The sequence below is a fragment of the Diuraphis noxia genome, unplaced genomic scaffold, assembly GCF_037042655.1.
Source record: "Diuraphis noxia isolate RWA-SAM2 unplaced genomic scaffold, SU_Dnox_SAM2 contig0001, whole genome shotgun sequence".
NCBI lineage: Eukaryota > Metazoa > Arthropoda > Insecta > Hemiptera > Aphididae > Diuraphis > Diuraphis noxia.
The window spans coordinates 92,196,545-92,222,284 of NW_028301711.1; the positions used below are offsets into that span (position 1 = coordinate 92,196,545).

At 27.1% G+C, this 25,740-nt stretch overlaps 3 protein-coding genes and 1 pseudogene across 4 annotated transcripts in view; 3 read left to right on the forward strand and 1 right to left on the reverse strand.

The window, feature by feature from the left end:
- The window catches only part of SPR (G protein-coupled sex peptide receptor), a 243,549-nt gene that overhangs the window by 145,224 nt on the left and 72,585 nt on the right, over positions 1-25,740 (reverse strand). The gene's annotated exons all lie outside the window — the stretch shown is intronic.
- LOC107170185 (dynein regulatory complex subunit 3) lies at positions 2,695-4,638 on the forward strand. The gene is made up of 3 exons (XM_015520245.2): positions 2,695-3,515; positions 3,573-4,082; positions 4,419-4,638. Exons 1-3 carry the CDS (start codon positions 2,695-2,697, stop codon positions 4,636-4,638), a joined length of 1,551 nt encoding a protein of 516 aa, XP_015375731.2.
- On the forward strand, positions 7,040-7,859 carry LOC149062472 (SCAN domain-containing protein 3-like). The gene is made up of 2 exons (XM_089215341.1): positions 7,040-7,093; positions 7,359-7,859. The coding sequence occupies exons 1-2, from the start codon at positions 7,040-7,042 to the stop codon at positions 7,857-7,859; spliced, it is 555 nt and encodes a 184-aa protein (XP_089071467.1).
- Positions 8,672-12,446, forward strand: LOC149062473 (uncharacterized; annotated as a pseudogene).

Here is a 25,740-nt window from a genome sequence, read left to right on the forward strand (position 1 = left end):
AATTTAATACAAGGTTCCTTATGAGTTTTTTTTAAGCGTTTATAGTTCAAATATTTACGAAATCTGTCGAAAACGTGAAAATTTGGAAGTAATTTGGAAGTTGAAAAATCATAAAATGTATTGTGTTTTTAACTAAGGATTGAAAATACAACACTAAGTTTTCCATAAGTTTCTCTTCATGTAGCTATAGAGAAAACTCGAAGCATCTTTACAGGAAACATTTAAGTGCGTCTGAATTTTAAATTTTTACGAAATAGCGTAACGATATCGATTTATCCTCAAACGATTTTTAATATTTGTTATTATGTAAAAAGTATAAGTCGTAGAAACTTTAAAATTTTATCAGTTATTTAGATTAGCATTTTCTTTACATGATTTAATTTTCAAAATCTTTTGATTTTTTTGATATATTTATAGACAACTGAAATTTTAAATTTTTCTGAAAAATTATTTTTTAAGTGCCGATTAAAATTTTTTTGCCCTATCAAAATACTTTAACATTTAATACAATGTTTCTCATAAATTATTCTTATAGTTTTTAAAAAATTATAAGAATACATAAGCAAAATTTTTTTTTATTAGCAATTGAATTTCAAAAATTGACAAAAATTCGTCAAAACTTTGAATATTTGAAAATTATTTTGTAGTTCGAAATTCATAAAATTGTTTGTGTTTATAACTAAAGATTAAAAATACAACACTAAGTTTTCCGTAAGTTTTCTTTCAAATAGCTATAAAGGAAATTTGAAGCGTCTTTATAGGAAAAATGTTTGAGCGTTTGAGTTTTAAATTTTTATGAAATCAGGTATATGTATATCTATGATAATATAAGGTATTATGTATTATGATAACTACATGCAATTTTTTTGGAAAAATTGATTAACCATGCCTTATTTTAAATGCGTCCTAATTGAAAAATAATATATTTGTTTCAAAATAGAATATATGACAATATTTAAATATAATATATCCTAGACTGTCAAATCATCTCCGTTCAGAATCGTTTTTCGTATACAGTGATACCTATCATTGCATTCAAATCTAACCTACCTTAGTCAGAGGTCCACCCCACCACCTAATGTACAGCATAGCGACATCCACTTACCCGCTTTTTATACTTATCAATATTCATTTGTTAATAATTTCATGATTAATAATTTTTAACTTCATCAATAAATTTATTCGTTAAATAATATGTGAACATATTTAGGGAAATAAGTGCAAGTAACCAATTAAAATCCGTGATTTGAATAGTTCTATAATACAAGAATTTAAAATTTAAAAAAAAAACCAAACCCTATCATTAAATATTACTCAAAGCACTGTTAGTATTGCAACTGCAATAAAATATATTGTTAATTGGATCGTATTATCAGAATGAATTCTACAAATAAAATCAGCTTACAGCAGTATTTAAAATGGTTTTGGGCTTAAGTTACATTAGGTTTTATGCAAGGGAAATAAATTTATCAATACTGCCGTGGGTGTCAGTCTAATAGTGGCTAGATAAGGAATAAAGTAGATTGTTGCCAAATATAGTGGTTAGTTGTCTTATCTTGTTGGTGTTATGCCCAATGGTCTGTTTCTTTGACCATACAATATAATATAGGATTAAACAAAAGTATTAACCTAATAACATAGCATTGTTACGGAATAGTATAGATTATAGATCATGTTGTATCTGTAACACGAAAATAAGGAGAAAAAGGAGAAGTAGTAGGACGAGGCACCTTTTTTTTCATACCGCAGGTAAAGTATAATATTGTGTCATAATCTTACTGGATGCACAAGTATTAATACTATTTAATGGATATGATAATATTATAAGTTTTATTTTATTGTCCACCGACCTTTATTTGTGCCAAAAAAGCAATTCACCATTTTTTTTTCGAGTTCTTGGGTACAATTTTTGTACTATAACTACTCAGAAATAATAAAATAAGGCACCAATATCACTTTTTGATTGAATAAAATACGTACTCAATGAAATTACGAAAACTACGAACATTTTACTGCAGATATAAAACTTTTATTTCGTATGAAGCGAGTGATTTACTGATTTAAAAGTATTAAATTAACCAATGAGATGTGGCTATTCAACACTAAAATAATATTTATTTGTAAACATTTAATGCAAACACTAATATTATATTATGTGTATTTGATCTTTATTATATTGCAGGAATTTTTAAAGTTATGAGATAACATTTCAACATTAAAAAAATAAAAAAAATATCTGCTTAGTGCTTACATAATCTTAATAATATAATTACGGACAGAATATGCTTAATATTTTCATAGTTAATTGATTAAATAATTCAAATTTTATTTCCGATACTATTGTGTAATTTTTAAGCTACCATGGTAATGATTTTATTGTGAAAATAACAATGTAAGATACTATTTAGATAACATTTTCATATTAAGGGTTTGCTTAGAATGTTCTATTGCGATCTTATATACTTAAAAATATTCCTTAAATATATTTGAAAGAAATTGATGAATATTTAACAATAACTAAAAAAATTAATTAATTTTTAATACATATTAATTATACCAATGTTTAGATAATTATTTACCAATAATATAAGTTTTGCTAAGTAAGTTGTACAATAACGATCCTAATTAAAACATAATATCAATAAATTTCAGTTTGATTGAGGCGCAGTGTGATTCATTTTTAGTGAAATAAATATGAACCAATCACAAGTAATTTCATCTGAGATCATCAAAAAAGCATATTTGAAAAATGAATGTTCGAAAGACGTCGCCCTCATATTGTCGTTGGAACGAGAATTTGACTGGCGAATTATCACCAAATTAAATCTGAGTCTTTTAAATATAGTGCACATTGTTGGATTAAGGTTGGTTACAAATCTAGAATGTTTGACACTGTCACATAACAAAATCAAAAAAATCGAAAACCTAGATTGCCTCACGAAGCTAGTAGAACTTAACCTATCATATAACAGAATAACAACAATTGAAAATCTAGATCATTTAACAAAGTTAACTGTTTTAAGCTTGAGTGGCAACAATATTTCTGAATTAAAAAATTTGGACAACTGTTCACAGTTACAAGCATTTTACATAAGCCATAATGAGATAACCGACATTAATCAAATATTCTATTTGAAACGTTTCAAGTATTTACAGTGCATGGAGTTGTCAAACAATCCAGCTACTGATGGTAATAGACAACTAATTGTTGATCAATTTCCAAAGTTAATATATCTCGATCATAGACATATTACGGCTGAGGAACGCTCATTACCTATAGATACGAATGATGAATATAGTTTAGCAAGTTCAGAAGTATTGGGAGACTCGAACATTATACACAAAGCTTTTTTAAATGAAACAGATGGTATACAATTTTTTGATTATTTATACCATGAAGATGTTGAAGGTGAATTGCTGAGTAAATGGAACTCAACTGTTAAGGCGGCATTTGCCAAATATAAGAAACAAATTACTGATGGTGCAATGGAATTGTATAATACAAGTCTAGAAAAGTACTGTAATGTAATACCTACATAAAATGAAATATTTGAGTATAAATATTTTTACAGACTAACGGTGAGAGATGAGATGTTTTCCAAGTTTAAAATGAGTCATAACAGATTTGAAAGAAAATTGACTTATGAGAGCCGTGATATTTTAAAAGAGTTTGAAGAAATAAGAAGAATTAGGATGGATGATCCCGTAGAAGAGCAATCATATGATTTTGATTCAAATGAAAAAAGCATTGTACAGGGTTCTGATATAATTGACCATTTAAGTCAAAAATTTTCGATTGAAACTTTCATTGATGTTTACGAATACGAGATAACTGTCTTGAAAAGAAAATTGCACGAAAAAAATATTTATATGAATAAATCTATCACGGATATGATAAGCAAATATACAAACTTTGTAGAAGAAGAACTTAAATTATTTTTGGAATTGTTGGTACCAATGTTTTTTAATTTGCGTGAAATTGTAAGCGACTACTCTGAAATATTGAATGAAAACATTAGGTTGGCAGTAAACAATCCAATAAAAGTAATACCAAAGGAGTTCATTAATCAATTTGGAGATAGGTGAGAACTAATAATTGGAAAGAAAGATAACAAATTTAATTTAACTTTAACTTGACATAGTCCATACTGTATCATAATATTACGATTTAGATACTATAAAGTTCATTATTATATTATATGTATTACCATGCAAGTATTTTAAACACTTGTTATAGTTAGTAATCAATGATATAAAGGTACGATATATAAACATTAAAATTACAGTACGTATCTATAGGTTTGTATGGTTTGCATAATTTGCTTGTATCAAAAACGTTTTACGATAATCAAAAATAAGATAAGAATACTGTTATATGATAAAAAATATATTTTTTTTAGTAATCAAATTGTTTTTAGATTCGCAATAAATGATGCTGCAATTAAAATGTCTGACAAACATATGGAAATGATATACAAGCGAGAAGAAAGACTAAGTTCTGATGCAAAAAAATGGGCTGAAAAATCAATTGAAGACTTAAAAAATTCTGAAAAGCAAAGATTTTGGATGGTATTTGAAGAAATAACAAAATATTGCGATAATGTATCATCTTGGCTTAAAGCATTAAAAAATCTATAATTCTCTGGAAAAATGTTATAACTAAGTTGGAATATTTATTATCAAAAAAATAAAAGCAGGTACGAAAATGTAATTTTCCATATAATTTACACGTCTTAGATCAGTTTGGAAACTGAGTAAATGCTGTAAGCAAAATTATAGGTCTCATAAATAATGTTCACAATATTAAATAATATTCTTCTTGAAAAAAAAATTTTTTTGTAGAAACTAAGTATGGCCGTTTATTCTAATAAATAAATAAATATGTTATACTGTTTTTGAGAAAATTGTCTAGTTTAAACAACAATAAACAGCATTAAGCGATTAAAAGTAGCAACCCTTTGCTACTGTTAGTTTTGCCCACATTGTAATCTGGTTAATGTATTCATGTTTTTCGTTTGAGTTAAAAAAAAAAAAAAACACAAACTGGGAATAATATAGCATAAATTAGGAATCATGTTGGTAAAATTGGACATGCCATATATGTATGACTAAATGTAGAAAATAAAATCCATACCTACGACCTCTGATAGTACCTATAATACCTGGCATGAAATCTATGGTAAAAAATTTAAAAATAATATATTATTTTTTATGAAAAAATTAGCTTGAAAGGTCTTATTCTGATTTAGTTAATTATCAGAGAATTTAAAAAATTAATTTTTTATTATTACCTATTCGGTTTGTTTCTTGGACTATTTACTTGTAGAATAATTTTAATTTTGATGAAATAAAAATATAATGCTAGAGAACAAGAGAAGTGTTGATAAAAATGTCTATGCTTGATAAAAATTGAATACGTGTTTTTCATAGAAAATACGAAGTAGAATTAATTATATAAGTACAATAATTGTTTGGTAAACGTTTCAAGTTGAGATGCTCTCAACAGCAGCCACAAGCTAAATAATTAAATTTGAAAAGTCTGTCATTGTTTTTTTTTTTAAGTTTAAAAAGAAATACAGCAATGAAATAAAATAATAAATTATGAACTCTGATAATACGCGTATAAACTAGTATCAACAGTTGTGTAGTTTTTTGGTAATAGTGAGTTTTTTTTATTACAAATCGTTATATATAATATATTATTTGACAAATCTTGACTTTTTTAATATATTTAATACCTGCGTACTAAGTGTAACACAATATTGTGTGGATTATTCTTATTGTTTTTCTTATCATGTTTGCAAAATTCTTAAGATACAAATTTTCAACGAAATTAATAAATTAGAGGTCAAAAACAATTCAGATTTTTACTAGCTGTTTTCTAATCTTTAGCGCTAATTGTAAGTGGTTTAAATTTAAATTTCATTCACCTAGCGTTAGAGTGAAATTGAAACTGATATACACATTGCATTTGTCGTAACAACACACTTCCAGCAAAAAACACTATAATAAATCGAAATACCATTACAAAAACGCATTTGAAAACGTATCCGTAAACCTAGGTAATGTTGACGAAATAGATTGGATAGCGATTGAATCTTTGGAAACATAAAATAAAGAATAAAATATCTGGCTTATCACCAAAAGAAAAACAATTTAGTTAGTAAATAAAATCTGATAAAACCAATTGATGGGTTCTTTCTGTTGAATATGCGAATAACAAATATAAATATAGTATACATACATAATATGATAGATGAACCATGAGTGAGTGGTGATCATTATTAAACTTTAAAACAATAAATTAAGTATCTACCTTTAAATCGTAAACGATACTTAGCTGAGCTCGATTTAGCCACGCTTGCTGGTACCTATACTTCGAAAATATATTGGCATTTATTGGTCCCACATTTAAAAACTACAAAACAATTTTCAATTTCATCCCTAAAAAAACTCTATTTAGGTAATATGTTCAATTTGTGAGAACAATCGGTAAATTAATTTTTTAAACATAAACATTTTCTTGGATCAAATTATTTCATGAAAATTCAGAAAAAATATTCGGCGCCGACCAAAATACTTATTTATTTTGTCACTAATTCGTATAAACAATATTTAGCCTATCTATATTATAATTATTTTCAAACATGATTCATTAATTCGAAAACAATATTATGACTGAAAAAAAACACATAACCTTAGAATTTAAGATTATGATATATGATAAAAAATTAATCAGGGTAAAAACTTAAAATGATTCAATGTTATTTAAATAGATTGTTGTCCAAATTTGTCTCCTCAATAGTCACCGTAGTCTAGGTTACATAAACTATGATGAACTTAAACTAATATTACATGGATTTTTATAGCTAATGGTCTGCAAGATAGTCAAACTAAAGCAGCTGAGTAAAAGCGCGCATTTTAAATTAACGGGAGGACTGGATTATAAATATGCAATAATTGCTTATTGATTATAATGAATACTTTTTTTTTTTTTAACTGAATTGAATGTTTTTATTGATAAATAGTCATTTTTGTTATGGGTAAAATAAAGAAAAAACCATTCAAACATAGAGGGGATATCGGATATGAAGTAGCCAAGTAGGTATAAAAATTCATTATCTCAACAGTCACAACTTTCTTGGTAAAATTATAATATCATGTATGTAATAGACCAGGGATCATGACTATGTACGCGAGCCACATGTATTAATAAAATTATATCAAGAGCCAAATTATCTAATGTGTACTTTTATACCACAAAAGTAATAAAGATAGCAAACAGCCGATAAACATATCAAGTTACGAAATATGAAATTATATTGTTTTTAATATAGTCTGTAGTCTGTGTTGAATAGTCCTTTTGTAAACAACTCAATTTGTTTTGTAAAACATTTGTAATATTTAATAATTATATTTGTAATATTTTACCTTCATTCGGATTTTTAAAAAATCCATTTTTAGTTAATGTCATTGAAAAGGGATGTCCATTATCACATCCTATCGTCACAAATAAAGCGGATCTCGAAATAGAACTCTTGGAGTTATTAGAAGATGAATGTCTTAAGCAGTTTATAAACAATTGTCCCTCTATATTGGAATTTTGGAAGCATATTTCTTTATTAAAATACCCAAATATTAAAAACTGTGCGGTAAAATTGATATCAATTTTTGGAACGACGTATTCATGTGAATCACTTTATTCAACAATGAAAATAATTAAGTCAAAATATTGTTCAAATTTGACTGATGATCATCTTACAAAATTACTAAGAACTGCTCTTACATCAATTCAACCAGATCTTAAGAAGCTTACTAAAAAAGTAGACACGAAAAAAATACCGCGCAATCAAAATTAGCTTAATGTTTAATTTTTTAATTTATTATTCATATTATTTAATTAATTTTTTTTTTTGGTTTGATTTAATCTATATTCTATACACTATAATACTATAGCCTTAAATAAATACAATAAAACATTTTTTTATAAATGTATAAAAAAAAAGTTAAAATATTTTGGTTTTTGTAAATAAGACCGCGAGCCGCATACGACTGTGATGAGAGCCACATGCGGCTCGCGAGCCGTGATTTGGCCACCCCTGCAATAGACGTTTAATGGTCTAATTACAAATTATTTCAAAACATGATTCTGGACATAATGAATATTTGTTTCTTTATTTCAACGGCAAATAAATTAATTTAATATAATAAAAGTTTTGATATTAGAAATAGTGATACAATATTAACGATCTTGATCAATCAAAGTTTTATATGATCTTCATATCATTTGTGATATGAAGATATAAGAATAAAATTTAAATGCGCGAATAATCAGTATACTCGTATAAACGCTAACGAATAATTTCTACATAATCCTACTGTCCCTTTCACAAGTACTATTGTTTGGCTACTCACGGTAAAATTTCTATTAAAGTTTTAATGACTGCAGCAATTAGAAATAATAAACGACGGCGCGGCGGTAAACGTGTCTCTGTAGTTGTACATTTTGACAATGTTGGTTTTCGTGACTTTTTTTTATGTCTATGTTCGGTATTCGGTACAGCTGATAGTATATCGATGTTTTATGTATATTAAATGATAATTAATGTGTGATAATTAAAGTGTGAATTTAAATTAAAGACGATAGAAGACGTCCCACCGACTGTGGTCAATGTGTCCGGCCACATACCGTGCTCTGTTGTCGCGCTATCGGAATATGCGCATATTATGTAGATCGGCATCCTGCCACTACGTCGCAGATCGTGTGCGTATAACTGGTAACGACATAGTACGTGGTATTATTCCATGTTCGTTACATGTAAAACTAATTAGCTCTAATACACAGTTCTACGTCTTTACTCCAGATAAATTATCTTCCCTAATTTTTTACACAAGACTCCGTTTCAGCGATACAAAAATTTAGAGATGTTACGAACCATAATATTTAAGGTCGAACCGAACCCGAACCGGACTTTTCTTTAAATTAACGAACTCGAACAGATCCGAACCTACACACTTTTAATCGAACCCGAACCGAACCGAACTCTTCAAATATTTTATCGAACCCGAACCGAACATTAAAAGTTAAATTGGGTATTATTTTATTTAATATTTAATATTTATTTATTTATCATTTAGCCACCATACCTCGGAATTATTGCATAAAGATTTTACTACTATTTACTTAAATACTTTAATAGTTAATAATTATGCATGAGATTTTTAATTTTTAATTATTAATATGATGATAACTGATAAGAAAAAGCGAAAACATCAATATCAACAAACATTAAACAACTAATAACAATCTATTTTTGTATCGAGGGTTTTCATAACGAAGTCCCCCTTCCCCACCGCACGGAGTATCTACTATCTTGACAGTCTCGGATAATGCGCTGAATGGTCATTGGCTATGGGTGATAGGAAAGGTGTGCGAAGGCCGGTTGAAACACGCAATTAATAATAACTTATAAATAATAAATATTAATTATTAATTATTTAATAATAATATATAATTTTAGCCGTTACTCCATCGACTTTTATTTTTATTTATCTGGTTCGATTATCGAACGGAACTATTAGATATTTGGTTCGGTTCGATTATTTGGAATTTCCAGTTCGGTTCGGTTCGATAATCGAATAGTTCGTAACATATCTACAAAAAATATATATTCGAATTGCACTAATATTACGATTTGGTGCTAATTATTTAACGGGTCTCTGTCCAATACCTATACGGAAAAAAAACTTCACCGACGTTATATTCATCGGTTATTTGCTCACGTTGCTTCATGTTTTTATTGCTGGTTATAACGTTAAAAAAAACCTAAATATTTACAGGACCTTACAAGAACATGGTCTTTCAGGAATCACTGGTTAAAAAACTAAAGACAAAAGATGGTTTAATACCAATGTGACTATTGATATAGTTCCTAACCAATTTGAAATAATTTCACCAACATATAGGCAATGCATAGTAATAATAGTGTTTAATGTGATAGGTATAATTAGGTAATGAATACATTTTTTTTTTTCAATCATAATGAATTGAATTAATATCCAATGCCTGATTGATAATATTAAACTTTAATCATCCAGCAATTTGATATATTTGACTGTATATTACTGATAAAGGACGATGAACGAGTATTAAACTCCAGCGCATCTTTGATAAAATTCACAATACATTACAACATTTAAAACGCAGATTAATTAACAATGAATTTATTATTAAAATAGCTATTATTTTGTTAAATATTTCATTTAAAATCTGTAATAGATTGAATTAATTGATTATATCGTGTAAGTACCGCACATAATATACCAATTTTGGAATATTGGTATTATTGCTATAATATTATGGTGTAAGGAAAATTTTCTTACGCCATAATAAATTAAATATTAAATATTTTTTTTTTTTTTTTTTATAATAATACCATACTAAACTTATTAATTTTGTGATGAAACAAAAAAAAACTAAGCTTTAAGACTGTTTTTAATTAAACCACTCGTAAGTATTCTATAGTGATTCATAAAATTAATCTCAAGCACCTACTGTTTAAATCCTGATGAGATTATGTGTTTTTCTCATTGTGTTAATTAATATAGTTAGTAACAAGTGAAATAAAAGAGAATTAAAAATAACCTATGCTTGAAATTAAAAACTTATTTCAAATCGTGCTTATGTTCAAAAAGTGTTCAAAAATATATACTTATTAATACGGTATAATAATTGTTATACCATTGGACATAATCTTAATGTTAGTTAAATATTATATAAACTTATACTTACTCTTTATTTTACTAACCTTAGCTTAAAGTACATACTATATATTCTGAATAACTATATATTACTTAAGCATTTTTTTATCTGTAATGTATCGTTTATATATGTATATTATTTATAATTAGGTGATCTATAGTGTATAGTTAAAAAAAAACCAAATGCATATTAGTATTTATTATTCAGTATAACAAAAAATAAATTACATCCTTATAAATTTAACATATTGCATGTTTAAAAGTCATAGACAATGTATATGTTTACTCTAATATATTTCTAGATTAAAATTAGGTAATCCTAATAAAAAAAGTGTATGTAAAAATGATTTTCCCATAAAAGGGATTAAAGAAAATGAGTTCCATTTAATCAATAAAATTTGTTTTAATCATAATCAAAATGTTAAATGAATTAAAATCACATGATTTCATCTGTTTTTTAATTTTTACATAGTAATTTATTTTATAAAAAAAATTGTAAATAAAGGGTTTATACCCATTTTTCCGATTCCCAATTTGCCGATAACTTAATTTACTGACAAATAAAACAGTTTTAAAATATTTTAAAAATATTATCTTTCTACTAACAGTCTAGTTTGCCAACGTCTCGGTTCTTCAAGAACCATGGAGGTTAGGTTAGATTTTTTTAATACAATTAATGTAGGAGGAACATTTGAAAAATCCAACAAAATAAACAATTAAAGTATTTCAAGAAATAAGAACATCTGTAATAACTTCAGGAATACAAGATGCAACAAATTCTGAAATTGTAGATTCAATTCCAGTATTTACCAGCATAAAAAGATCCAGTTACAGAAAAAAAATGAATATGATTCCCCCTTTACCGTCGAAATTCTTCTATTTAACGATTAAAGAATTGAATTGGCGTTCTACTAACGATGGGAGAGAATTTTTATAAGGTAATTATTTTACAATATTTTAAAATTTAAATACACCTATTCCACAAAAATATCAATAATAGATATCATAAATCGATATACAGTATTACAGTTATATTTATATTATGTTTATACATTATTTAGGTTCAGAAGAAAATGATGATAAAATAATTATATTTGGAACAGAAGAATTTTTAAAACGATTTTGTACCAGTGAAATTGTTTTCATGAATTATACATTTAAATCTGCCCCCAAATTATTTATGCAAATATACACATTACACTGTTTCTTAATGGGTGTTATGGTACCAATGGTTAGTATGTTATCATTAAAAAATATATATATATAACTTTATATATTTATATTTTTATACATTATAATATATAATATTCCTATATTTATTTATATTTAGGTTTAAGCACTTTAACCATATAAAAGCACTAATAATTATAAGAGAAAGTTCATTATAGGTAATCCTTAGCTCTGTTGCCTATCGATGAAATAGATAAGTGTTAGTTAATTATTCATGCTGAAGCACTAGTTAAAGAAAGAAATTGAAAACAATATAATTATAAAATGATTAGTATGTATATTAACCTAATTATTTTTTTGTAGACGTTATAAAAGTTATGGATTATTTTGTGGATACATATTTGAATAGTGATCCATACATGTTTGACCGAAAATTATAGAATCACATCAACACCGATAGAACACCGACTACTGACCAACTAGAAGGTTGCATACAGCTTAAAACCGGAGTATAAGTCGACCAAAACCAAACATATATGTGTTGATAAATGAAATAAAAAATCAACGAAAAAATTTTGAACTTGACCTATGAGCCCAGAAAAACGATAATCCAAAACAATTAAATTAAATTAAATGTCGAAAGCTTGAAGAGAGATTAAAAAATGCAAAGGATAGGTAAATATTATAAAATTATTAATTTTTACATATGTAATAGTTATTATACCTATAGCTTATTTTTTTTTTCAGACCAAAATTAAAACATATCTCTTTATGTTGATATAATAATACAATAATTTTACAATTTTTTTTATTTCTTTTTTCATTTAACATATCTATTGACTATTTAGACATGAAAAATGTATATTTACTTTTATTTTATATACATAATATAATAATATGACTTGATCTTGATGTATTAAAGTCGGTGAATTGGAAATTGGGAACATATGTAAATAAATAATCAGTGAATTGGGATTTGAAAAATTGGGTTTTGACGCAAAGGGAAGACATCAAATAAAGATGATATTTTTACCATATATGATAAAAAATGTTGAAATTTTTCAATGATTAACATTAAATATACTTCTTAAAGACTTTCGATAACTCAAAATAGATAAGAATGATGTATTTAAATTACTTTAGTTTTTACACAATATAGCACAATGGTTCATCATACAATTTCTTTATTGATTATTATATAGTTCTAGCAATACTTAGTTGGTCTTGGTACCTATTATAATGTATTTAAAGCAACGTCATCATGATATATCTTGGTAGTATGTTATATCGTAGATAAAGATGACGACGTACTATGCCAGTATGATGTTTGTTGGAGTTTGTTTTATTTCCTCTGAGGTTTGTATCACCGAAATACTAAATTAAACTATTTGTCTGGACATAAAAGAAAATCACTACCTAGCGTTATTAGTGTTATTACACGCTCAAGCGTCACCTGGCTCCACATTGTGGTTTGATCGCAGCCAAATGCGTCTGGGGATATCGACATATACAATAGGTATAATAATGTATAACATTCTCACACACGTATAAAACAAGACACACAAACGGCACAAACATAAAATTATATTTAACTAATAACAATTTATATATAGTTATTATATAGAATAATTTTATAAAAATTCAATTACATAAAATAATGAAAACCCCAATGATCAAATGATTTTAAATTGTACTTATTTAATAGATCATTTCGGGAACCAGTTAACCAATGAATCAAAATTATAAAATTATCTATGGTATTCAAAATAGTTTTTTCTCCATTGTTTCAACATATAGAGTTATAATACTGTTATATCCTATTAACATAATATGACAGTGTGTTTTAACTAATTTGTAACAGTTGTACTACATAGAGTAAGTACAGAAAAATTCAATAATTGTTTTTGATTTTTCCGAACTGTAGTGGAAGGGTTAAAGCAAAATTCACGAATTTCACCAACTGATATTATTATGTATATTTCAGACATTTTGATTACATTGAGAAGTTACGTGCTTGGCCTAAATTTCTTAGGAGAAAATGTAATAAAAGTATAAAAAGTATTACATTTTTCTGCTTTTGTACAACCTCGTTTATTATTACAGTGCACAAAAAATTGTGTAATAAGAAAATGGACGTATGTTCTTAGGGTTTTCATAGCTATCCTTATGTAGGGTAACTGGAGCATGAATTGAAATGCCGTTTCGCATTGCTCTGAATTTTATTACTTCCATAGCTTCATAGCATCACAACAATTGTGTAAAATAACATGATCGAAATTTCGTTAGTATTTATTCATTATTATTTTCTTGTAGGGTGATTATTTCTATTTTTCTGTTAACAGTGGGGCGTAACTTCATAGCATCATGAAAATCCCATGAAATAATTTATACATCTTTTTGATGGCTATTTGGACTACCACAATGGGCAATAATTTCATATTTCAGTCGTATGTCATATTCTACACGATATATAAACATATTAATATAACAATTATATTTCAAAAATAATATTTACGTTTAATGTTTTAAGTTCAATAATAGTTCTAATAATTTATTATACATTTATTTATACACGACTATTATAATAATTATAAGATGTATTGTTTTAGGTATAAGAAATATGAATTTATTAAATTGTATTGAAAGTACCTATCGTGGCACTTAATTCTATTGTGCAATGTATTATACACTCATATATCAAAGATTACAAACAATTACGTTATGAATAATTACCAGATAAACTTAATGGTCACAGTATTAAATCTATGCTTATAGTGTCTAGCTTTGATTGATTGAATGCATAATTATGTTCATTATTATCAATTTGTATAAGTATTAGAGTGTCCGTTATCATTTCGTGGCTGGTAACAATGCGTATACAATCAACATAAAAAAGCGGGTAAGTCGTGGATGTCGCTCTGCTGTACAGTAGGTTACTGTAATGGATGAGATTAAATTTGAATGCAATGATAGGTGTCATTGTGTACGAAAAACGATTCTGAACGGAGATGATTTGTCAGTCTAGGATATATTATATTTAAATACCTATTGCCATATATTCTATTTTGAAACAAATAAATTATTTTTCAATTAGGACGCATTTTGAATAAGGCATGGTTAATCAATTTTTCCAAAAACATTGCATGTAGTTATCATAATTCAAAATTCATTATACTTTATATTATTATAGATATACATATACCTGGTTTGAGGATAAATCGTTATCATTACGTGATTTCATAAAAATTTAAAACTCAAATGCTCAAAACATTTTTCTTATAATGACGCTTCAAATTTTCTCTATAGCTATTTGAAGCAAAACTTATGGAAAACTTAGTGTTAAATTTTATAACCTTAGATATAAATACAAACAATATTATGAGTTTTGAACTACAAAATAATTTGCAAATATTCGTGGTTTTGACGAATTTTTGTCAATATTTGAAATTCAAATGCTAATAAAAATTTAATTTGAATTTCCGGTGGGCATTTTTTTTTGTAATAAAGATTGACAAATTTTTAAGGAATCTTATATTAAATTTTCAAATCTTAGATTTAAAAAGAAAATTTTTTATGAATTTCTAGCTTAAAACAATTTGCGAATTTTTGTGATTATTACGTATTATGTCAAAATTCAAAATTTGAATGCTTATAAAAAAAAATTGTGATAATGAATTTCATTTATTTTTCAACTGCTATTGTAACAATATATTAAGAGCCTTGTATTAAATCTTCAATATTTTCTACCCAAAAAATAAATTTTTATCGATATTAATTTAAAAAAAAAAACTAATAATGATCGAAAATTGCATATACCTATGGATAGTACAACATAAGTCAACAATTTTTGAAAATTTCATGGCGGATAGGATAAACTTATAAAAACATTCGGTGAAAATTTCATGTATCAATGGTCATTTGTTTTAAAGTTACATCAATAATTAAAATCGATTTTGTCGAAAACTTATTGTGCGTAAAATTTCCCGTTTTTCCCTTAATTTTTAGTATTTTTATTCTGATTATTTATTATATAAATATATAAGAATTTTTTACTTTTGACCACCAAAGTACCAACTAGATTCACTTTCTGATCAAATATGGTACTGAAGTCAAAAATCGAAGCAATTTTACTGCCCCAAAACGAGATGACAGACACAAAAAAAAATATATTCATGGTTTTGACGAATTTTTGTCAATATTTGAACTTCAAATGCTAATAAAAGACAATTTTGCCTATGTATTCTTATAATTTTTTAATCACTATAAGAATAACTTATCAGAAACTTTGTATTAAAATTTCAAGTATTTTTATAGGGCCAAAAAAAATTTATCGACACTTCAAAAAAATTTTTTAGTAAAATTGAAAATTTTAGTTGCCTATAAATATCTCAAAAAAAGTCAAAATATTTTGAAAATTAAATCATGTAAAGAAAATGCTAATTTTAATAACTGGCAAAATTTTCAAGTATCTACTACATATAGTTTTTGAATAATAACAAATATTTAAAATCGTTTGAGGATGAATCGTTATCGTTACGCTATTTCGTAAAAATTTAAAATTCAAACGCACTTACAATTTTTCCTATAATGATGCTTCAAATTTTCTCTATAACTACTTGAAGGAAAACTTACGGAAAACTTAGTGTTGTATTTTTAATCCTTAGTTATAAACACAAAAATTTTTATCATTTTTCAACTTCAAAATTACTTGCAAATTTTCGCGTATTCGACAGATTTCGTAAAAATTTGAACTATAAAAGCTTATAGAAAAAAATTGTGACCAACGATTTTTAATTTTTTTTAGCTACAATTAGAACAACTCATAAATAACCTTGTATTAAACTTTCATGTTTTTTGGGTTGTCCAACATTTTTTTACCGACACTTAAAAAGAAAATTCTCAAAAAAATCGAAAATCTCAGTTGTCTATAAATAACTCAAAAAAAGTCAAAAAATTTTGAAAATTAAACTGTATATAAATATCACTAACATTAACATTTGGTGAAAATTTCAAGTATTTACAGTTATTAGTTTTTGAATTACAACCATATAAAAATATCGATTTTTTTGAAAACTGTTGGAAAATGTTTACTTTTGACCTCTATAATGCACCAAGGATATTCACTTTTACATCGGAAACCACCCCCAAAGTTTGAAATTGAAGCATTATTTCGACTAGTTATGCTTTACACAGACACAAAAACAAACATAAAAAAAAAACACACATCATCGTAAAATCAATACATTCATCACTTCGTTCAGAATTTAAAATTAACAAGTGTAAAATCACTTTGGCTGGCATACCACAAAACATAGTTATTCCATCCAACATACTACAACTGCACTTTGTATTCATTTAAAAGCGGAAAACCTGGTGATAATAAAATAAAAACACATTATCAAGCGTATTTCCATTTTAGGAACTAAATAAATAATAAACTACCGGTTTTTCATCGGCAAACATATATTTACTATTTTAAGTAGCTATAAACTTGTTCGTAGACAACGCTTTTCTTGATAACAATAAAACTTCTACAACATGTGAGATATTCTGACTATAGATACGAAGAGGACATTTGATATCACGCGTTTACATCATTACAACAATAATAATATTATATAGATTGGATGAGCGCAGATAAATTTAAACCTAAACCGGGCTTCAGTTCTGAAAAAGGTTCGTTTTTTAAAATATTTATAGAGAATTATGGGTACAAGATAAAATATTACATTTTCTTCGGAAATTTGTTATAAGTCAAGCCAAAAATATTTGATACGATTCACCAAGCACGAGTTGTATTGTGAATTTTTGATACTCCGGAAGTGAATAAATCTATGCATATTCATTATACAAACTCTTTACCCTAAATGACATTTGATTGTCTTCACTTTTAAATTTTATCACGTATTGTTGTTTGAAATTTCATATGATTTCATTTTGTTACATTACTGGTTTATTTGTAAGAACCCATCGATAATTATTATTATTGTATGAAAGACAAACGATGCATCAAAAAGTTATTTATAACTATTATATTATGATGTATCACATTATTACTTATATCATATATTGAGGTTAATACATATTTGAAAAATAATTTAGGAATAGAAATGTTTGATATATATATATATATATATACATATATATATAATATTATGTAGGTATTGGGACATGCACGATATAGGAAATATAGAAAAGACGTCCTTAGTGTGGAGTTCTTTGATTTATAGATAACTTTGTTCATTTTCAATAAGTCCTGTCAAACTTCTCACACGAACAATACCAAAGGGCGTTCATTTATCTTGTAATGTAGAAAAAAACAATAAATTAGTTTTGGCGTATAATAGAATTGAGTTTCTCAAAGAGACATAACATTTTATTTTGACCGATAAAATAGTACCTAAGTTTAGCCCTGATATTGGTCATTTTCCGTTCCTGATATTTTACACTCGACCGTAGACTGTAAAAAAATCTTCGCAGCAAATATTTGGATCTTCAAGTTCTGATTGGTTTTTCTATCATAATAATAATGGAACAGCTGTAATAGGTATCACCTTGCATGTTATAATAATATTCTAAAATACCAAATGTCTTTGCTTGTTGAATAAGTATCCGGACTATAATATGGATTATAATAATGAACAATATCAAAAATTTGTTTTACAAAAAATGAGCAAAACTAATGGAATAAAAAAAAATATGCTGGTGGGGGTTTAATCATATATATTCTCTACGGGCAAAATCGAAGTCCACCATCGCATCATGAGAATTAATTCACATATTATCTCATATTCTCATAATACGAACAACATAAATATTATTTATTCTGAATTAAATTATGAAAATTAAACATATTAAGTTAATTACAAATGTACGGAGTGCGTAGCCAATAGGTACCTATTATGTAAGAAAATATATTCACATCTTGGTATAAAAAATACGACATCTCAATATTAGAAAATAGCTTTCGCATAACCACAGACATTACATAAACAAATGGTTGACCGGACAATGATCTCTAAATGTTTTCTTTTAAGCAATTTGATATTATGTAAAGAATACATCATATTATATGATTACATATATCATCTATATTTTCAAACTATATTAACAAATAGTATCAAGGTAATTGAATTATCTGATATAGTAATAAACTATATAAAAATGTGTAACATATTATGTGCTATAATAAAATGTGCGTATAAGATACGGACTTAAAAATAATTTATGACTATTTTTTTTTAATGTGATAATTATTTTTATACGATACTATGTTGTATAATAATATAAAAAGATCAAACAGTTGATTAATGTGTTATTAACGTATGTTACCAGGCACCTCATATGATAAAAACGTTAATTTTGAGGGAGTAAAGACTTTGTTTCCAAAATTAATATATACGATCTGAAATATACGTTATTTCGTGAAAATCGTAACTAATTTTCTGAAAAAGTTTGTAGTTTAAAGTTTTAAATTTGGAGTTTCAGAATAATGGCATTCTAGGGCTGGATTATAAGATCATTAATCTCTGAGATAAGGCTTAAGATGCAAATTTAGAGTTTTTGGTTACAGATTTTTACTAAGTGAGTACTAGTATGATAAATAAGTTTGTGTTACAAATTTTAATTTCGTCGAGTTTAAAGAAGTTGCTTTTAGTGAGTTAGAACGAAAAATGTGTTTACATTTTTCAGTCATGCCAGTGTAATGAAGCAGTTCTTAATTCATAGAAATAAATATACTATCAAAAATTACATTGATATGTCTATCAATTTCGTTATTAAAATAATAATACAGTTGACGTTAGTATGCATCTATTAAACAGTAATATTATTAACAGGAGAAAAATAATTGTAACAAACATTTTTAACTGATAAATTGTAATAATGTTACTTGATACTGCACCTTATATAAAAATATATTTCGGATATGACTGAATGGTGAATTGTAAATACTTACATAATTACCAATATCATGCTATATTTTAGATTCTGAAAGGAACGAGTAATGCATTAATTTTACAAATTTACAATCATGCGTGTATTATTTGACGTCATATTTAGGATCGGTAAGAAAGCTTTGATGTATAGGATGGTTTATATGTAATTGCATTTTATTCATTCCATGGTCAGTGCTAAAAATATCACAGATTTTTTTGAAATATCAGTGATAAAATAAAAAATAAATATGGAAACACGAGAATGCCCAAGTTAGATTTCATTATACACTTCATAAAAATACCAAATTTAAAGATCGTAACATTTCTTCATCAGGCGTATTATTATTTTATTAAAATATTTACATTTAAAGTAATAATCGTAGTCTAATATAATTGATGTGCGATTTAGTAAAATCAATATCCAGTTAAAACTAAAATCAATACCTATTAAATAAATAATCTGTTATAATTACATACAATTTTTATTTAAAAAGTTCAATAAATGTATTTAAAAAATGAAACTTATATAAACCCTTTGGTCAAAAGGTTCTCAGCCTGTTAAGGTACATACCCCCTATATCATAATAAGATTGAATTACTTTTGATATCTATAAATTTTCATATCTTCATTTAGACATGTCTTTAATATTGGTTATTGGATTAATATAAATGAAAAATAATGAATTTTTTTAAAAATATTTAATGAATTTGTTTGTTAGGAAAAATATTATTATAATTTAAAAGAACTAAAACAAATTATAAAAGGTATTTTTACTTTTTTGAATATTATTGAATCAGAAATTTATTATTTTTAAATAGATAAAAATTAATGAGAAGCTTGGAACTGCTTAGTTCCAATAATATTTTAAATTTTCCCTATAACTGTGATAATACACATTTCAGGTTACATCCCGTATCAAATCGTGCTTGATATTTGAAAAAAAAAGTTTTCATATTTTTTTTTAACTTTCATGGCTCGTCTGAAAGTTTCTTATGGCCCTTAGAGGGGGGAATTGAGATAATTGCTTTAGGAAAAAGAAGAAACGAAATTGACATAATATTGCGTAGTTATGGATTTTCTTATATTATTTCACTATTTAATTATTTCAATATTAAAATATCAACCTAATCATTAATACCACTTATTACTAAACCACTGAATTTAAATAAATTTAGATAATCGCTTTTTAACAACACAGTATACATCTTCGCTAGTTAAATATGATATTATAATTAAATATTTAGGATGACAACCGACTATAGATGTTCAAACAGTGTTCTGAGGTATACTCAGAAACGAATTTTTAAAATTCAATTGGCTCTTTTTTGCGCCAGTGTTTATCCACTATTATACGGATAATATTTAGTATGTATTTTATATTACGTAGGTATTTTATTTATGATGAATTTCAAAAATAAAATGTCTTATAAATTATTTATACTTACCACCATATTGTTATTTATAAAACGTAAATAATACAATTATATTATGATAACACGGCGCGTTGGATATGCAATTTAGCAACATCGCTGTCGTAGGTTTATTTTTAGACATGCTAATATAAAATAATATACCTAATGCTTATTAAATGATATTTTATAACAAGTTAATGCTAAACAGTGATCAGATTCATCTGTTATTCAGATTTATAAGCATTGGTTATTAAAATGCATCAAGGCACTAATAGGATATATTGATAGTAATAATAAATGATGATATATGGTTTTAAGATGGTAAAATTAATACTAAAAAGTATTTTACGAGTGTCGAGTACTTACAATACCTATTTAAATTTAATGCAATTTGAGTTATTTGAATATAGAGTAAATGGTTTTTAAATTTCCCGTGTTTATTATTTCAAATTTTTATTTTTTTTATTAGAAATAAGCCTCGGCTGCGGAGGCCATTGGCTGACATAGTTTACATGTTAATGATAATTGTTGTGTACACTATTTACATTATTTACATAAACATTACACATATTACACATATTACAACATAATAGATTATAGATTGTTAATTAGGTTGGTCTTGATTAAAAAGGACATCATGCGGCTAATGTTGTCTGGGTGGAGGGCTTCCGATATAATATTTATTTCAAATTGTATGAATCATTAATAATTTACTAAATAGTTTTATGAAAATTTATTCAGTAACCATACCATTTGTTTGTACTGATTATTGGAAATAGCCAAGATAGATACTGCTAATGGGTAGCTAACCTCAATTTTTTCTTTCTTGCTTTCCGCTTTGCACTGTAATTGTCTAATCCTTAGAAAGTCTTTACTGCTTATAAATGGCATACCGTGCACAATATGACCATAAAATAGCATAAATTCAATATTTGAAACAACGAAAAAGATCGTTTCACTCATCATAATGAGACTAGAAATATTTTTAAAGTATTACAATTTTTCATAGAATATAAATAACGGCGCCGAAGTGAACCGGGTAGATCGGGGTCAGATTCATAAAAATGTCGCTGTGAAACTATCGGTATAAGACCCGTGACTAGGTATAATGTAATTTCAACCGATTCTCCACCATCCAAATGCAATCAATATTATCGATAGATGAGAACCATAAAAACGAACACGGACATTGAACTTGTAAACTCAACTTGAAAAGAATATAACGTGATTGTATACTGCATAGGTACCATCGTTATCATTGATGTTATGGTTGAAATCACATATTATTATGTAAAGAGTTATTCGTTCATTAAGCTTGCTCGTTCGGTTTTTCTTCAACAATACAGCTATCCAAATTATGATATTTCATGTTTTTAAGTATACTCAAAAACCATATTTTTAAATTTTTGAGATTTTATGTAATACTTGTGAAGATACAATTTACCATTTTTTTCTAATGAGAACACAATTTTTCATTGATATGTCTGAAAATGTGTAGGTTCGTATTAGAATCGAATTTGAATAGTTATTGAGTTATTTAAGTTTTTATTTACAAAGAATAATAGGTTCATGATAAGTTTGAATTTGGCTATGGTGATATTAAAATGTTAATGACTCATAGTAATCTATCAAATATACATTTTTAAAAATGGTTCAAATATAAAAAATACTAGATCAAATGTTTAATTTGTTTTTATATTTTAATTCTGTAAAAACATTTTTAGGAAAATCAACTAATATTTATAGAATACAAACTTTAATGACTGAGGAACTACTCTTTGGACTTTTAACTAGCCATATCAAAATTTTCAATAAAAAAGTATTCACTAAATAATGTACAGTAAAATAGGGTGTTCTTAAATTAAGAACAAAACTTTTTATCATTACAACATATTCCTTAAGAAATAAATAAAAAATTGAGAATCAGGAATTCCAAAAATCAGAATTAGAATAAATACATTATCAAAGGAAAACATTGGGGTAAGAATGCTAAATGAATCACCCTATTGTCTCTAGATACCTACACATAACGTTGTATTTACGATTACAATATTATAGTTGCAAATTTCTGTACAAGACGTACGATGTTCAACCATTCCACCGAATGCGATGACTGTCAGCTGTCCATTTTTCAACGTCACATAAAACTAATTTTCCAATTTTCATGTCATTTGGAACGAAATGTGTATACATCTTACAGGTAAAGGATATATTTTGGTTTTTGGAGTTCAACTAAGCGAAGGCGGATCGTGACAATATATTTTTTAACGGTCAGGATCATCGACAATGTGGAACGAGGTGACCGAGTGGTCTAACGCGTCGGCTGTGGCTCAGCCGGATCGGGTTCGATCCTCGACCATCGGGCGACATTTTTCTCCGGGCAAGTCACGGTGGGCGCCCGGGAATTGGGCCACAATTTTAACTACCAGTTTCGTATAAAATATTTGTTTACATTTTACTAACCGGAGATTGGGCCACAAATTAAATCTATATTTTTAAAATGTACTCCAGATTGTGCCATAAAAGTATAGCACGCTATATTAATACGAATATATAATGTTTATTAACTAATTATTATTGTTTTACCATATTAAAATATTTTTCGTCAAATAATTAATATTTTTTTAAATACTTCCATACAGATTAACTAATTTAATATACAACAAGGTCCATAAAATTAGTCAAATATGAAATATTTTTGAGAGAATGACACATCGATTTTATATTTCATTGTTATTTGACTTTCAAAATAAACAAAATAATGTTGTAAATTCATAGAAAAAATGATTCTGCGCAAATGTGTTTTGTCTATGTTGTGCGTGGATCAGAGATAGAAAAATAGTGCGCTGACATCCTCTTAAATATTATTATTATTTTTTTTATTTATTAGGGTTAAGGCTTCGACAACTGAGGTCATTAGCCTGTGGGAACTGTAGGGGAAGGTATTGTAGGTTTAAAGCACGTGTGTATTTTTGGCAGAATTTTGAATGGGCACCCGTAGGTTTCTGCCATGCCCGGTTGGGGGGCGGCGGCCTCTCTCTCCAGACACCGCGAAATGCACAAAGAGCGATGCCGCCCGTGACCGAGGTTCGAACTGGCGACTGCGTGCATGGCAACAGACGCCTTAGTCCGCTCGGCCACTCCACCCCCAAATATTATTTTATTACAATTTAAAATGTAATAGTGGCACAATCACCGGGTCTTCCTATTATAATTATAAAATTTTAGTGGCCCAATTACCGGGCCTACCTGTAATAATTATAAAATTTTAGTGGCCCAATTGCCGTATGCCTTTGAAAAAAAAGGTGAATTGTGGCCCAATTCCCGGGCGCCCGTCACGGTGTCCGGAGAACAAGTGCCGCCATCTCCCCCCCTTTCCGGGGCATGGCAGAAACCTACGGGTGCCCCAATAGAAATTCTGCCAAATAGGCGTCCGAACTAGGCCTTCGTGCCTACTCCCGGACATATAGTACCATACGAAAAAAAAAAATTGACATGGAAGGCAATCAATATTGTTGGCACCTTTCAAGATGACTTATCGCATGAGATCATTTTGTTTTTCATCTCCATTTCAATAAAATGTACTGCACGTATACGTATACACGATATTATAACACATTATCGTTTTTTATATTATTTTCATATGTTCCACAAAAGTCTGGGATCGGTAACGTTAGATTTTTACGACCCGAATTAGTTTTATATATAATGGTTATTAATAATGGACAGACCATTATTATTTTACGCAATCATCGGTAGTTTGTAGTCGTATGATATAATATTAATATATAACTTATTTTACTCGACGGCGCACGTGATTTTTTAGTATACATTTTCACCGCATGCATAAATAAACAATACATGCTTAATTTTTGATGGTACGAAAAGTGTAAAGGACAGCCGATAACACTATTCCACGTAAATCAAAAAAATAAATAACTATCAGCGCAAGTTTTGTGTGTACTTTTTAAGTTTAAACTTTACTCACTTGACCAAGGTATGAGAGAAAAATTGCAAAGCACACCTTGAAAATGTTTGACAATCTTTTGTGCGACGAAACAACGGTTAGGAATCCCTGAATTATAGATAGTGATACGTATTGTTGGACGTTCAGTAAAGATAAAACAACTGTATCATTATTTCAATTTCGGCTTTTGTTATTACTTGATATGAATTTCACTTTATCTGTGATCAAAATTCTCAGGAAAAATATATTGCATACCTATGCTCTAAAATGTAAGAATGACTTTTCTAGTTTTATTATACATTAATATAACATTATATTGTTATGTTGCTTGTATTTGAGTATTTTTGTGTGCACTTCTTATGAAATATTTGATATTATTTTATAACATAGTAATATTAGAAATATTGTCTTAAGCTGAAAACAGCGCATCGTTATCTACTACCGCAGAATATAACAGACATGGTCGATATTTGAAAATAAAGAAGTATTAAA

Coding starts and splice junctions, on each gene's coding strand:
- LOC107170185 (XM_015520245.2), top strand. CDS start 2,695: ATGAACCAATCACAAGTAATTTCATCTGAGATCATCAAAAAAGCATAT. Junction 3,516..3,572: donor TATAATACAAGTCTAGAAAA/GTACTGTAATGT, acceptor ATATTTTTACAG/ACTAACGGTGAGAGATGAGA. Junction 4,083..4,418: donor ATTAATCAATTTGGAGATAG/GTGAGAACTAAT, acceptor AATTGTTTTTAG/ATTCGCAATAAATGATGCTG.
- LOC149062472 (XM_089215341.1), top strand. CDS start 7,040: ATGGGTAAAATAAAGAAAAAACCATTCAAACATAGAGGGGATATCGGA. Junction 7,094..7,358: donor GAGGGGATATCGGATATGAA/GTAGCCAAGTAG, acceptor TGTGTTGAATAG/TCCTTTTGTAAACAACTCAA.